General features: G+C 33.5%; 2 protein-coding genes across 2 annotated transcripts in view; both read left to right on the top strand.

The window, feature by feature from the left end:
* Positions 1-3,764, top strand: part of FDCSP (follicular dendritic cell secreted protein) — a 10,098-nt gene extending 6,334 nt beyond the window's left edge. Inside the window, exons 3-5 of the mRNA XM_017879224.1 lie at positions 1,512-1,544; positions 2,532-2,742; positions 3,622-3,764. Coding sequence (XP_017734713.1) covers positions 1,512-1,544; positions 2,532-2,699 — 201 coding nt within the window. The 3' untranslated portion in view covers positions 2,700-2,742; positions 3,622-3,764. The remainder of the gene's footprint in view (positions 1-1,511; positions 1,545-2,531; positions 2,743-3,621) is intronic.
* Positions 3,765-13,144: 9,380 nt separating this feature from the next.
* CSN3 (casein kappa) overlaps positions 13,145-16,139 on the top strand; it is a 7,364-nt gene continuing 4,369 nt past the window's right edge. Inside the window, exon 1 of the mRNA XM_017878968.1 lies at positions 13,145-13,198. Within this exon, the coding sequence (XP_017734457.1) occupies positions 13,145-13,198 (54 nt within the window). The remainder of the gene's footprint in view (positions 13,199-16,139) is intronic.

Here is a 16,139-nt window from a genome sequence, read left to right as displayed (position 1 = left end):
CCCCTCCCCATGATAGGCCCCAGGGAGTGATGTTCCCCTTCACGAGTCCAAGTGATATCATTGTTAAGTTCTCACCTATGAGTGAGAACATGCGGTGTTTGGTTTTCTGTTCTTGTGATAGTTTGCTAAGAATGACGGTTTCCAGCTGCATCCATGTCCGAGTCTTGCTCTGTCGCCCGGGCTGGAGTGCAGTGGCCGGATCTCAGCTCACTGCAAGCTCCGCCTCCCGGGTTTACGCCATTCTCCTGCCTCAGCCTCCCGAGTAGCTGGGACTACAGGCGCCCGCCACCTCGCCCGGCTAGTTTTTTTATTTTAGTAGAGACGGGGTTTCACCGTGTTAGCCAGGATGGTCTCGATCTCCTGACCTCGTGATCCGCCCGTCTCAGCCTCCCAAAGTGCTGGGATTACAGGCTTGAGCCACCGCGCCCGGCTGTGTCTCAGTTTTAAACAAAATAGTTTAAAAGTAAAAAAGAAAAATCGTATAGAGTAAGGATATAAAGAGTGAAAGCATTTTTGTACAGCTGTAAAATGTGTTTGTTTTAAGCTAAGTGTTATTACAAAAGAGTTAAAGTAAAATAGTTATAGTAAGCTAAGGTTAATTTATTATCAAAGGAAGAAAAATACGTTTTTATAAGGTTAGTGTACTGTAAGTGTACAGTGTTTACAAAGTCCGCAGGAGTAAACAGTAATGTCCTAGGCCTTCATATGCAATAACTCACTTACTAACTCACACAGAGCAACTTCCAGTCCTGAAAGCTTTATTTATGGCACGTAACCTATGTAAGTGTATAGGTATAAAGTGTACCATTTTCCATCTTTTATACTATATTTTTTACTGTACTTTTTCTATGTTAAGATATGTCTTAGATATTTTTAGATACATGAATACTTACCATTGTGTTACAACTGCCTACAGTATTTAGGATAGTAATATGCCATACAGTTTTGTAGGCTAGGAGCAAGAGACTATACTATCTAGCCTAGGTATGTAGTAGGCTATACCATCTAGTTTTGTGTAAGTACACTCTATGATGTTTGCATGATGAAATCACTGAACTACCCATTTCTCAGAACTTATCTCTGCTGTTAGGCAATGCATGACTGTATATTTTGTCTTGATTCATGAATCTTCAGGGTTTTTTCTCCTTCACATGTTGTATTCTGTAAGAATACCTAACACACATGCTGTATTCTGTAAGAATACCTAACACCTGCCCTTTTATCATTACACTCCAGAAAATATTATAAACCATATACCATTCAGTGCATAATTCAGTTCCACATATCTTTGGTGTAGTGGTGAATTTGAGCCATTTAAGAATACATATTAAGACTTTTCAGGAAAATCATTTCTACATTTTCTAGACAAATTCTGAGTATTTTAAAAAATGGTTATTATGAGACAATATTAGGTAATAGATTGTCAAATTATTTCCCTCATGCATATGTATATATTTATTTGTGTGTTTTCATGAGCATGAGTTTAATTAATTTCACTGTTTGACCGTTAGGTCTCTCAAGACCAGGAACGAGAAAAACGAAGTGTAAGTTACCTTTTCTCTTTTTTACATGTAAGTTTTATGTGTGAACTATTCATAACTGTTGTTAAAGATATTGGTTTACCTAAACCTCCCAAACTGTGGAGAGATTCACAACGAGCTTTTGGTATTAGCACTCAACAGAGGTTTAGACTTCAGGGATTTGAACTCTGCCCATAGGAAGGAAATTATCTCCATATCTCATATCACGGTAAGAATCGGATTGAAATCCAGGATCACTCTGTGATGATTTGGGTTACAATATTTTTTACTAGATTTATCTGGCCTAATAACTCAGGCCTCCACTCTGCCTGAGCTCTATGAAACTCATTTCAAAAAAAGTAGAAAATGAAACCTGAGCATTAAGAGATGTGGGCCAGCTTTGATGATCCTCCCAGTGGCAAATTCGCTCATGGATTATATGAGTCTAAAGAGTTAACTAAAATTGTTTAATAAAAGAAAATAAAATTTAAGAGGGAAAGCCTTATTTAAAGATTTGTTTTATTTATGGAAATCCTGTTATCTGGAAGGCATGATTTTATCGCAAAAACTACAAACAGAGAGTTAAGAATACAAAAACTAATAGAGATACCGACAGATAATTGAGAAAGAAAGCAGGAAGAAGGAACTGAAATACTGAAAGAGAGAGGTTGTTTCCTACATGTGGTTTGGGTAAAGAACTTGCATGAAGGCAAAGGGAGAAATTTTATGGTACTGCAATGCCACATTCATCTTGGCCTTGTAGGTAAAGAAGTAATTGCCAGAAAAATTTGCCTTGAAGTGGAAAGATACAAGAACATACCTCTCTAAATAATTTTTAAATGATGCAAATTAATAAACTCCCCGTCCATAGTACACACAGAAAGGATAAAGGATTTTAGAGCTTCTAAAGTCTCTTCCTAAAAATAAAGGCCCATTATTTAAAAGCAAAGCTGTTTAATTTCTCTTCTTTGTAAAAGTAAAATAAACCCTTTAACTTCTTTCTTTCAACAGGTCAGTGACAGCGATGAATTTTCTTCAGGGTTTTTTGTGTTCCCTTACCCATATCCATTTCGCCCATTTCCACCAATTCCATTTCCAAGATTCCCATGGTTTAGACAAAATTTTCCTGTTCCAATACCTGAATCTGTCCCTACAACTCCCCTTCCTAGCGAAAAATAGACAAGAATGAAAAGTCACAATAAAATTGAAGATGAAATATGTGGTAAGTACACATAGTTACAATCATAGTTTAAGTTTGCAGATTGGAATCCATAATTTCAAGGAAAAAAATGTTAACTATGTCCCCAGTTGGCCCCTTTAAGTTTCAATTTGTTTTAATGTTTTTCTCTGGTAGATACCGTCACATGTGTCCACTCAGATACACATATGTGCCCTTCCATGATCTAACCAGCACAGCACTTTCAATCCCTCCTTTGTTGTGATGTAACAGAAACAATCCCTATGTTATTAAAATATTGTTTACAAAGTGTTTGTAACTCTTTATACTATTGTCAATAACTGCATTTTGGACTGAATCAGAGTAACCAAGGTGGAGATCATAGTAGATGAATTTATGGGCCTAGAGTTTAAAGTAGACTTCAGCTTAGTCCTTAGAGAACCATGTAATTTTTCTAATACTAAAACTCCAAACTTAGCTTCCGAATGTCACATTATAGTAAAAAATTTTAAAGGCTTCATGCTTCACCTATAACAGTGACCCCTGTCATTTCATCACATCAAAAACAAAGTGGATGATGTGTCAATTACTAGATAAATTGAGGAAATATAGTCTATACCATAGACTATAGATCTAATCTACTATAATAATTTATAATTTAATATATATAAAATAATCTTATCTAAGATTAAATTAGAACCCAGAGGACTGTTCTAGGAAACAAAATATTTCAGACAATACTTACCACTAAAGACCTTTGCTTTCTTTTTATATCTACTCAGTGTTCTTGAGCAGATGGCTTCCCAGTCCTTGAACTAGATATATTTTTAAGCCAATAGTTGTCATTAAAATGCAGAAAATGTACATGCTTCCAAGAAAATGACCCATTGCAATTAATAACCATATGTCTGTTATTTATTTCAGGTCACCTAAAATTAAACGTGAACCACTTCTTTGAAGAATCAAAATTCCTGTTAATGAAAGAATAACAAATGTAATTGAAATAGCACATAGCATTCTCTAGTCAATATCTTTAGTGATCTTCTTTAATAAACATGAAAGCAAAGGTCTTGGTTTCTTAATTTCCACAAATTCCATGATAAGTGCTTGATTTGTTTTCAATCTTCAGCAATCCCCTGAAGAAGGAAGAGGTGGCAGATGGTGATAATAACAAACTGTCCTACAGCATGTGACAAAAGTCATCCAACAAGATTCTACTTGCACAATAAGCCTTTCAGTGGGTCACAATGACTACCTTTGTCTCCACAAGTTGATTATCAGGAAATCAGAAAAATTCTCTTTGAATAAAGATTGTGTTTCTTCACCTTAAGTTTAAATTGTTCATAGCTGAGACCCTTAGCATCAACAATGGAAATTCTGCCACCATTCATCCATAACTGGCTACAAATCAAAGTCAGCCTAATGAGCCACTTGGCACATGACTAGGGAAATGGCTAACTCCCTTGGTCACTTTCAGGGATTACAGGTACCTCAAATATTTAAATATTTCTTGGTATTAAAGTCAGTGATCCCAATTAAAATATGGGAAAGACAACAAGAAAACCAAACAGTCGTCAATACAATTTGATAAATTAATTTTATAGGCATTGTTTCCTAACTTTACAGCTGACAGATTGGAGGCAACTGCATGACCAGGGAGAGACAGTCACGGGAAAATAAGATAGAGGGGCAGAGAGAACAAAGGCAATCAGAGCCCTGAAGAGGGGCCAAAGACAAATGGTTGCTCTGACATGTGAAAGAGTCAGCTCTGCAAGTAATCTACTGTGCCACTAATCTACTATCTAATCTAATCTATCCCACTTTTTTGTTTCATTAAAAGTCTTTGACATCTCTTCTTAATTCTCAGAGCTTTTCTTTTATCTGCCTCATGTTGTGTCATAATGACTTTCTGAAGAAAAACAACCCTGTCATCTACTTTTAACGCTGGATTTGTTTCTATTAAAATTAATTAATTATTTCCCCCACCCAGTGAATTTGGGCATTATTCTTGAATACTGTAGGTAATTATAAAACAACGGGGAATATTTGTATATTTACACATAGAAAAATACAGTAAAATACGGTATAAAAGATTTTAAAAATGGTACAACTAAATAGGGTACTTACCATAAGTGGAACCTAGAGACCTGGAATTTGCTCTGGGTGAGTCAGTAAGTGAGTGGTGATTAAATGTGAAGGCCCAGGACATAAATGTACACTACTGTGAACCTTATAAATACTGCAAACTTAGGCTACACTAAGTTTATGAAAACATATTTTTCTATCTTCAATAATGAATTAAGGTACAAAAATATCTTTAGAATATAAAGATACAACAAAAGATATAAATACATCTTTATTCTTTATATCCTTATTCTATAAGTTTTTTCTATTGTTAAATACCTTTTTTACCTTTAAACTTTTTTGTTTAAAACCAAGACACAAACATACATATTAGCCTATGCCTACACAGGGCCAGGATTATCAAGACACCCCTAGCAACAAGAGTTTTTTGGCTCCATTATAATCTTATGAGATCACCATCATAAATAGGCATTGACCAAAACGTTGTTATATAGCACATGACTATACTTATTTTTTGTCAATTGTTGTGCTAAATACCGGAGATTTGGAGAAAATATTGTTGTGCTAAATACTGGAGATTAGGAAAAAAGATTCTCTTTAATGATCTTACAGGTTAGATAGGGGAGATAAACATATACAAAATTTCAAGAAATGTAATAAATGCTCCAAAAAAGTACAGAGCTTTTTGTTTTAAAGCAGAGGAGAAACTAGCTCTGCCTACACAAATTAGGAAAGGTCCCACAGGTGACTTTGAGTTGAACTTTAATGGATAAATAGGTTACTGACAGGGAAACAGGCACAAATTCGATGCTTAATAGACATTTACTAGATAAGCTCTACACTCAAATTGGTATTTTGTTTGTTTGCTTTGATTTTGCTGGTGTATATTTTATTGAAAAGGGGGTTATTGGTTCTTAGGATGTTTACTTTTCATGGAGCAAAGATACAAAGAGGCAAAAGATGGGAGATGAACAAGTAAAATATTTTAAAACATATTTCTAATAAATATATAAAGTTCTATTAATCTTAGGGAACAACCTCTAACCTGAGAAGCAAAAGATAAACATCTTAATAATATTCTTGTTCACTAAATAACATTTCTATCAATTTTTCATACAGATACAAAGTAAAGGGAACCTGATGAGTTATTTCCTATAAAAATAGCTAATATATCTAGGAGACAGTATTTATTTAGAATTCTATGTTAATTCAATAATGCCCGGGCAGAGTTGAAACTCTGGCCAAAGCCATGGGCATCAAACCAAGGTAGCTGAAGGACACTAATAGCAGTACAGCAAGGCAAACAGCAAGGCATGGACCACCTAATGGATCCTCCCCACAATCACTTAAGGAAGAGTCTACCTTCCCCTCAAATATCCAAGACATTAGCACGGGAATGAAATAAGAGCAGAGAGACACATTGAATTCTAATTGTGGTCACTCTAAATGAGAGCCCAGCTAGAGACCAGTCTCCCCAACAGTCAGGGGAAGGTCAGTTATAATACACTCACAGGAAAACAGAGCCCAGAAAAATCCATCCCTCCTCTACATGTTCTATCTCTTCTATGAAGTTAGAATTCAAGGAGAAAACAGATAATATGCCTATTTTAGACATTCTTCTTGACTAGGTTCTGGCCTCATCTAGAGGAAAGCAGTAATTCCAAAACATTGATCTGCATAAAATATTATTTAGTTTCTTATTTGTTATTCAGATTTCTAGGAACATTCCTGCTCTGAAAATTTTGACTCCATGTTGTGGAGTTAGGCAGGAATTTGCAACTTAAACAAGTAGTACAGATAGCTAATCATTTGCTCAAAAAGTATGTGTCTAATATGTGCCAAGAAAAGGTTTAGAGACTGAGACCATTATTTTCTAGTGGAAAAGGACAGGAAATAGTAAATGAACATATATAAGTTTAAAAAAAAACATTTTATGTCATAATATGAGGAAAATAAAAGGTAAAATAATAGGGTGATGAAGAAGAAGTATTTAGACAAAGTGCCAAGGAAAGCCTCTCTGAAATGAAGATATTTGCGGTGAATCCCAAATAATACAGGGAACATTTCTGAGAATTGAGGTAAGAACATTCAAGGGACCATGAATATAAGTGGAAGTTCCTGATCTAGAAAAGAATTTGGCACATTCTAGGAACAGAAAGGTCATTGAAACCAGCACACAGTGAGAGAAAAAGGGGTAGAAGTTAAGGTAAGACGGATAGAGACCAAATTATTTAGAAACAGTTCGTGGTAAAAAGTTTGAATGTGTTGTAAGTGCATAGGAATCCACTGAGGATTTAAGCAGAATAATCATCATGTCAGATATATGTTAAAATAACATTTTATAACTGTGTAAAAAATGAATATAAGGTGATAAGAGTGAAAGTAAAGAGACCAAAAACGGAAATATTAGGATGGTTCAGGTGTGACACACCAGTGGCCGGGACTAAAGCAACAAAGGTCAGATTAGAAAGTGGTGTCAGATTTGGGGTATACTGTTAAGATAGAATTAATAATTCTTCTAACAAGTTATTGCAGGGAGGAGAGAAAAGATGACCTATAGGGGTCACTAGATGGCCCTTGAGCCACTAGTAGTATCATGACTCTGTTTACTAAAGGAGCAAAGAGACTAGTGGAGAACTAGTTGTGAAACAGGGTATATTTGGAAATAAAAGATTTTGTTTTGTTCATGATAATTTGGAGATGTCTATTTTATATGCAAATAGAGATTTTAAAATAGCTATTGGATACCTGAATCTAGATTTCAGTGACGGCAATAGCCTATTGATGATACTTAAGGTTACAAGACTTGAGTACATCAACTAGAAAGATATTAAAGATGGAGGGAGAAAAGATAGAGTGGTGGTGGATGCTGGAAGAATTTTTAAAAGTTCTCCTAAATTTAGAGTTTGAGGAAAATAAGAGGAACCAAAATGAAAATTAAGAGCAGCTTTAAGTGACTCGAGGGGAAAAAAAAGAAGGAAAAGTCAAAAGTTTTACCAGTCAGAAAATGAATCACCATGCCAAGAGCTGCTAAAATATTGAGTGGGAAGAATATCTAACAGCTACCATTAGATTTGGCTACACAGAGATCACTGATGAGCTGGCTGTTTATTTTGAATGGTAACAAGAATGACAAGAATGAAGTAAACATAGGACAGGATTATAGGGGTCTTGGGATCACGCTGGAGAAATAACACTTTACATAAATTGATTATTCCTTGTATTTTTAAATCTGTATATTTTAATGGCTTCAGAAATCTTTGGACTCTAAAACTTACTGAGGAATAAATTAATGTGTGCGCTAATGCTAAAGTCATAATGACACTCACTCTAGGCTCCAGATGACATCAAATGTCTCCTCACAATCTCAAAATAGTCTTTCTGTAAATGTTCAGGAGAAAGCACTATCTCCTTAGATAATCTCCTCAAACAGAGATTGTGGCTGTCTATTATACTCCCAAAAGTACTTTGTTTCTAATACAAACAGTTTGTATGTGCATTGTTTGTTTAACAGAAGTGGCTACAGGAGAGTAAAATTTTGATATTCCACTTTGCTCTAGTTTGTTGACCATTTTTAAGAGCATTTTATGCTATTTTTTCCATGGTTTTACATACATATGACAAACATTTTGAAGCATACAAATTTCTACACTAAAGTATCAGTTTTCTGATGCCTTACTAATCCTATGAAAAGCTGTGCTTGCCATTTACATTGCAAGTACTGTTACAGACATCATTGTACTTCAAGAACAAAATAGAGTGTTGAGGTCAGCCTGGTACTAATGAAGTGGCCGATAAATAAAATGAGACAGAAAAAATAAAACTACATGGATGTAAATACCATCAAAGGAAGATAAAATAGACATGATGTACATTTCAAATGAAAGAAACATTAACAGAGTAACAAGAAGTTGTTACTAATAAAATAGTGTATATGAGTCAATAATCATTATGTCACTTATTGCAAAATGGTTTTGTTTATAATGTTTAAAATGTGAACTTATGTACCCACAATAGCCTCTTACCCAGTCCTATTGTGTGAATGGTGGTATGAATATGCACTGATTATCAGGACCTAAACAAAGGGAAGTTGCAGTTGGACTGAGAAGCCTATTGGTTCTCCTCCCATAATCCAGGGATATTCCAGAATCAGGCCATGCCCCCTATTGATGGATGCATAACTAGATAAAGACTGGTGGATTCGTTCCAAATTATAAACACTCTCAATTTGGAGGCCTTGTTCAGCACTGTTGCAGCTTCCTTGGAGATTTCAGATCAGGCGAGTTCTGATCCTCCTTTTGCTCCTCTTTGGAAAATACAAAAGCACTGGATAGCTCCATTATAGAATCCACCTAGTTCATCGACTCCAGTCACTCAAAACAAAACACTTTCACTAAGATTGCCTTAGATCAGTAGATATGGGAAATATCCAAAGTTACCAGTATTCAAGTAAATTTTAGACTATGAACTCCGCAAGAACAGAGATGTTTACCTGCTTTGGTTACTAATTTATCCCTACTGCCTGAAACAGTACCTGCAATAAAGTATGTGCTCAAAGAATAATGTTCAGTACCTAAAATAATGTATGTGCTCAAATAATAATGTCCAGTTTTGCAAAGCCCCACAAAAGCTACATCAGTGTTTGAAGTGAATGGATGATACCATGGCAAACATGTGTTTATCTTGGTGGGAGAAAAGATTATTAGCACTCTCAGATGTTCTTAAAATATATTTTCCTGTGAAAACAATGTCTTCAGAAGTGTTCTGAGTGTCTGCTACTTGTAAATTAAATAATTCAATACTCAACTGAAAATCATTATCACTCTTATGATTTTAAATCAATGGCTGAGAAATTACTATGTGAAATAGAACACCTTCAAAATTTGAGGAATGACCAGATCATAGTCTTTCAACCATGGACCCTGAGAATCAAAGGAAAACACTGTGACTAAATAGTTCAGATAGAATGGCTGGTGTTATTACTTTAGCAACTTGGTTTAGCAATTTTAAATTCTGTCATCTCTTTTTGAACTGCAGAAACCAACTATTCTGAGAAACAGAAAATCTCATTTTACTCTGTGTAATCCAAATAAGTATTCTAGGGTTTAGAATATTGTTCCTAACTTTCTAAGACATGCAATAGTTCTAAGAAACAGATAGGAACATAGACATAACTACAATGCTGATATTATTTCCTGTTTGTGTTCTGGCAGTCTTACATTAATTCCTGTAAGTTCCTCAATCTGGTCAGTTCTTCACAGCCAAAATGAAGTCACAGTTAACATTATTTCTTGAGAAAAGCAAGTAAAAGAAAATATTCTTTCCTGAATTATCTAAACAAAATTTTGTTTAGCTATTTTTTGCCAAAATATTCACAATGTCAGTGGGCTGGTGATTTATGCTCTAAGTCAAAATGACTTTCCTTAAATCAGAACAAATATCTCCAATTCAATAATTTAATAATGTTTTTTCAAAATGGTTCACCTATATTAATGAAATTTAAAATCTTAAAAAAGTTTATTCATAAGAGAATAATAAATCACTAAGTATGTAGTCAATGCATATGGGAGAAAATGTGCTGCAGCTGAAATGCAAATGGTTCCCCACTTTACACCAATTAAAATGTTTCATATACGGGTTTGACTTTTATAAGGAGGTGCTCTTGAGTATGTGTGAGATGGCCAATTATTTAATTTTTAAAAATCAATAATTGTAATTCTGGAAGGAAGAAGACCAACCACAGTCTATACCAGATGTAGTATCACTTGAAATCCAGGTTCTTAAACTAAAAGAAACAATTAAAATGTGAAAGTATTGTGGCTATTTTTCTTTTCAACAGCAGTTTTAAGTTCAAATAGATAGGATAAGTTAAATAAGAATACAATTAATATTTTTAAAATTCTTCTATATTTCTTTATAAAACAAAAAAGATTATTTAAAAGATATGAATACTCTTTTTTCAAGCTTTATGAGTGATGACTCTACATCCTTCTCTGCATTTCATTAAAAGGATTGACCCCAAAGGTGACCCTGCTGTCATCAAATCTTTCCTTTCTGTCATCATCTTATTGGGTAAAAAGTAGGAGGGAAACAGAATAGTGTGACTCAAGGTACTAATATCCTTTAATTGGTCTGGTCTTCAGTTATTTATCTTGGGTCTTCTCTGCAGCTGACAAGCCAACTCAACCTACTGCCAACCAAGACCTGACTGGCACGAGGAAAGGTAATGCTGCTGAAACACCTGAGAAAAGAAAGTGATTCTTTTCACAGTAGTTAGTTGGGACATCACCATAGTTATTTGAGCATCACATTTTCTCCTTTTAGTTATTGTTAAGCTTGAATATGACCTAGTATCACTTTAAAATTAATTTCTAACCTAAACCTAAGTTCTGGATGGTGTTATGATCAAATTTATTTTTAACTTTAATCTGGGTTCCAGTCGAATTCTGACACCACCTAAATCATAGTAGACATTGTGAATTCCGAACAAAAAAGGCGTTTAACATATTCCTACAGACAAATATTAAGAGTTAATTCCTCAGGAAGTTGGACTCATGATAATAATCGCAATTGATCCCTTAATAACTTTCAAATTTTATTTCTATAAAAGTCATAATTTTATCTGTTATGGAATAATTATTTTTTTAAAACATGTCTTTCAAATACTCATGAAAGCTGTATAACTCTACCATTTCACAAACTATTTCTTCTTACCAAGTGATGAGGGCAAATGCAAATGTAGCTGATATGCAAAGTATGGTCTTATCTCTGTAATTTTTGTTTGTGCCAAAAACAAATTACTATCATTTTATAGAATATTTTCTTTTGTTTACATATCATTTTACGGTGTGAATTGATAAGGGGTCTGTGATTCATCATGAAAATATTTTCAGTCTATAATCCTAAAAGATCACTAGCAAGTGAAGCATTAATAAGGAGCTTCATCCACTTAAAGAAATACGAGTTTTCTTAGATTGTTCAAATTGATTCCAAATGAGTTCCATCGAATGGAAATTGGATGACATCGTATGGGCAGTTTTGAAGTCACTTCAGTAAACAGCCTTCCTAATCATTATTGCCTGAGAATCAGACGCTAATGGAGTACAATGTGCTTTCCATTCCCTATCTGAGACTTTAATTCTGTGAATCTTTATTGTAAAGTTCAAGTTTGTAGTGATTCAAGTTTATATGAGTATATCAATAACAATAGCTGCAACAAGATGAAGTTAGTAATTACTTCCTAAACATAATATATACTTAATATAAAAAGTTTGGGGTATCATATATTACTATTGTCTAAAAGATGATTTATTAAAATCAAATAAGCAAGTATGACACTGTATATACTCTTTTAGAAAATAAGGTTAATTTATTTCTTTAAATATTTATCCAAAGCCACTGTATCATCTCTATATTTCTTATTAAAACAATTGAATTAATCATATCAGTTATGATTACTGGAGAAGCATGTTATAAAGAAAACAGTTACATAACCCTCCACTTCCCATTCCACCCTACATATTTCTGTTGGATTGATCATGGACTTACAGATTTTTAGAAATCTCTAAGTTCAAACCCTAGTTTTACACATAAGAAAATGTAAAGCCCAGGAAAGGGAAATCACTTGATTAAAGTTACAGAGGTAGAGATAAGGCCTGGTCTAGAACTCAGTCCTCCAAGAAATGTATAGTCATATACTTTCTAGTCCGAAAACAATCAATTGTTTTCTGTTGTTTATAAAGCCATGCCTAGCTTTTTCACCCACCATTAACTTAAAGGTGTTTATTTTTTCTGCTCTAAACTTTCCTTCCAATCTTGTATTTCCCTTCTTATACAAGATTCCAATCAAATGTTCGTGGTGATTCTCAAGACTTTCTCCTCTACTTGAAATACTTCTCTCCCTATTAAACCCTGCATAGGCAAGCCTCACCTGTATGTCATTTTCCCACACAAAGACTGCTGCTTCTCTTAACTGAAACTTTTATTAGTAGAAAACCACTTTTGTGGCATTTTCTACTTTTTTCCCTCTTACAGTTATTTGTGTATGTTTCAACACTCGTCCTAAAATTGATGCTACTCATTGGCAAGGCCTGCATATTTACCTTGATAATCTCAACATTTGACATAGTAATGATAATTTCATAATTCCATTAATGTTGTCAAAAATTAAATTCAGAAACGTTTTACTCCAAGTTTGAGTTTTACATTCTTTTGTTAAAATAAATTTTTCACATTGGCTAAATCTACCTGTAAATCTGGCTTTTTTTCTTAATCAAAGCAAGCATTGTATTCAAGTCACTCCTAAATTTCTAGTAACAAATTCTTCTAAATTAATTTTTTAAATGTATCATTAGGTGCAATAATGAAGAGTTTTCTTCTAGTCGTGAATGTGCTGGCATTAATCCTGCCTTTTTTGGTAAGTTAATTTCATCTAACCAGTTTGTACTGACTTTAAGAATTTTATTTAAGGCTCCCAAAAAAACCCTAATTCAAATTTCTAATACAGTTATACTTCATAGACCAAAATATCTACAAAGCTTGTTATATTTTAAGGTTAATTTTTTAAATATTATTTCTATTATAAAATCAAAGTCATGTTCTTTTGGATATCCATTTAGTTCTGTGAATTAAGAAATCACAGTTAATCATATATCAGGAAACTTTTTAAATTCTCATACTATAGAGAAAATACATTCTGTGGGGAAAACAATACTGAAAACATTTTAAAATTATAAATGCATTAAAGATAATTCAGAAAGAATAACTACAGAAATCATAGTCTGGGAATCAGAAATTATTTCAATTAAGTTCATATCTCACCCAGACTCCAATGTCTTTATGGAAACAAAATCCTTCACAGGTCAACTTTGGTTAAGCTTTTTCACAAGTTTCAAAGACCTTGATACTTCTGCCTTTAATATTCGAATCAGTATCTTTTGTTATATTCTTCTCCATTATGTCAGTTGACTGACCCCTTTCCAGGGAGCCATGGCCATAAACAGCTTGAAGGTTTGCAGGCATTATCTTGAATTATATGCAATGTTTTAAGGCTACTGGACCTAGAAAAGTTCTGTTTTGTCTTTTAATTTTTTGATTTGTTTTATTGTTGTTTTGGCTATTGCCTCTTTTTGTTTTCATGTTCATCTGGGGATTCTAGACACTCACAAAGGAGGCAAGCATAATAATGGTATATGTCCACCTCCTGGATTGTAAAATTTTGGGGAGCACTAGTCCTTGTTCTGTAAATCTCTGTACTATTTATTTATTATTAAGTTTAGACTTGCTTTTAAGTTAACATCTATTAATTAATTCTATTATCTGCATGTTGTGCCTATGTATAACATGTCTATTAATTCTATTAGGTCAATTCTTGGAGTCAAAATTACCTGTTAAAACTTTGAGTTCTACAACTCAGATACTTTGTGGCCACCTGAACATTTGGAACTTAGGTTTTCTCTTTGAGTAATTGGGCTTAAAGTTTAAATCATAAAAGGATCCACAAATCCCTGCTGCATAGCAACCTGTTCCTGAGCTACCTGAGCTGGATTCGTCTTTCAAACATTCCTTCCCATTTTCACAAAGGCTTCAGGCCTCAGGGACATGAACAAATATACAGAAAAAAATAATTTAAGTTTACTGATTGTACCATTCAATCTTATGAGTAGTCAAATTTATACAAATTAAAATATCAGTGTGATACCATGTTTTATGTACTATTTTATCCCTTCCCCCAAAATAAAAATAGTTAGATAATATTTTACTAGCAATTATGTACTAAACTGCATAAACACATAGCCTATTGGTGACATTCTAATTTGGCACAAATTTTCTGTACCACAATTTGATAATTTCTACCAAAGAATCGCTGAAAACAAATGTCATTTGTGAAAAATCTTTTTAAGGTATTAATGAAAATTGTTTAAAAGGCCACTGGTATACAGATGTTAATCATCTGTCTGTTTATAATTAAAATTTTATCTTAATAGATAACAATAAGAAATAAACATTTCATGACATAATCATTGACAACTTAGTTATCAACTATAAAAATGTAGGTATGAAACCTATGATATAAATTTAAAAAATATGAGATACCACATTTCTTATAAAAACGCCGGATACTTTTTAGACAAGCATATACCAGGAATACATAGCATAGGTTGATATTGCCTTAAGGTATCCAGATGGTCAAAATTTTTTAAAGTATACTTTCTATAATATTCATATTACTTCTTTTTTTTTTTTTTTTTTTTTTTTTGAGACAGAGTCTCACTCTGTCACCCAGGCTGGAGTGCAGTGGTGCAATCTTGGCTTACTGCAACCTCTGCCTCCCAGGAGCAAGCAATTCTCCTGCCTCAGCCTCCTGAATAGCTGGGACTACAAGCTCCCGCCACCATGCCCAGTTTATTTTTGTATTTTTAGTAGAGTCAGGGTTTCACCATGTTGGCCAGGCTGGTCTTGAACTCCTGACCTCAGATGATCCACCTACCTCTGCCTCCCAAAGTGCTAGGATTACAGGGTGAGACACCATGCCCAGACTCATATTACTTCTTTACATTTTAAACTAATGATTTAATATATTTAAAGAAAAGCAAGTCTTTGTCTTAAAGCAAGAAAACTTTATTACCTTCTCAAATTTCTGATTTTCTACACTCACACCTTCCAAAAGGTTTCTAGAGTCATTTTATACCCAACGAATACATGTGTAATGTCCTAAACCAGAACTGTTCATTTAAAACTATTTAATATTATACCTCCTTTCAAAAGTTTCTAAAAGCTTTGGAGTTTTTAGTTTTATAAATACATGTCCATAAAATTGTGTTCTCACTCCTGATTCTCTAAATATGTCACAATTCAAAACTAAGAAAAGCACTATAAAAACAAGTGAAAGATGGTATTAAAAACATTATTATTTATATGTTAAGGTTATGCAAGAGGCAATATTTTAAATCTTCTAAGTAAACCCTATGAATCATCTTATGAGAGCAGAGAAAGGAAAAAAGGCTCAATACTCCTCTAATTTTTAACAATGTATATTTAATAAAAACTGAATAGAAATTATTCATACTTTTCATTTAAGTGTATTGTGTATTTGCTGGCACGGCGGTCAGATGACTAGATTTTTCCCACAGTGACTTTTTCATTCTAGGTAGTTATATGTAAAGACAATATAAACATGAATTTTATTATTATTAATCAGTTACACTACTGTTGCTTCTTAAGTAGTCCAACAGGCCTCATAGATCAATCATGAAAAATGTTTTAAAAAACAAAAAGAAAACATATTTTGTCTTTAACACAAAATTTTTTTTAACTGATTTAAGTCTTCCTTTTTTTTTTTTTTTTTTTTTTTTTTT

Source organism: Rhinopithecus bieti, unplaced genomic scaffold, assembly GCF_001698545.2.
Source record: "Rhinopithecus bieti isolate Rb0 unplaced genomic scaffold, ASM169854v2 scaffold_905, whole genome shotgun sequence".
NCBI classification, from domain to species: domain Eukaryota; kingdom Metazoa; phylum Chordata; class Mammalia; order Primates; family Cercopithecidae; genus Rhinopithecus; species Rhinopithecus bieti.
This window is presented reverse-complemented; position numbering and strand designations above follow the sequence as displayed.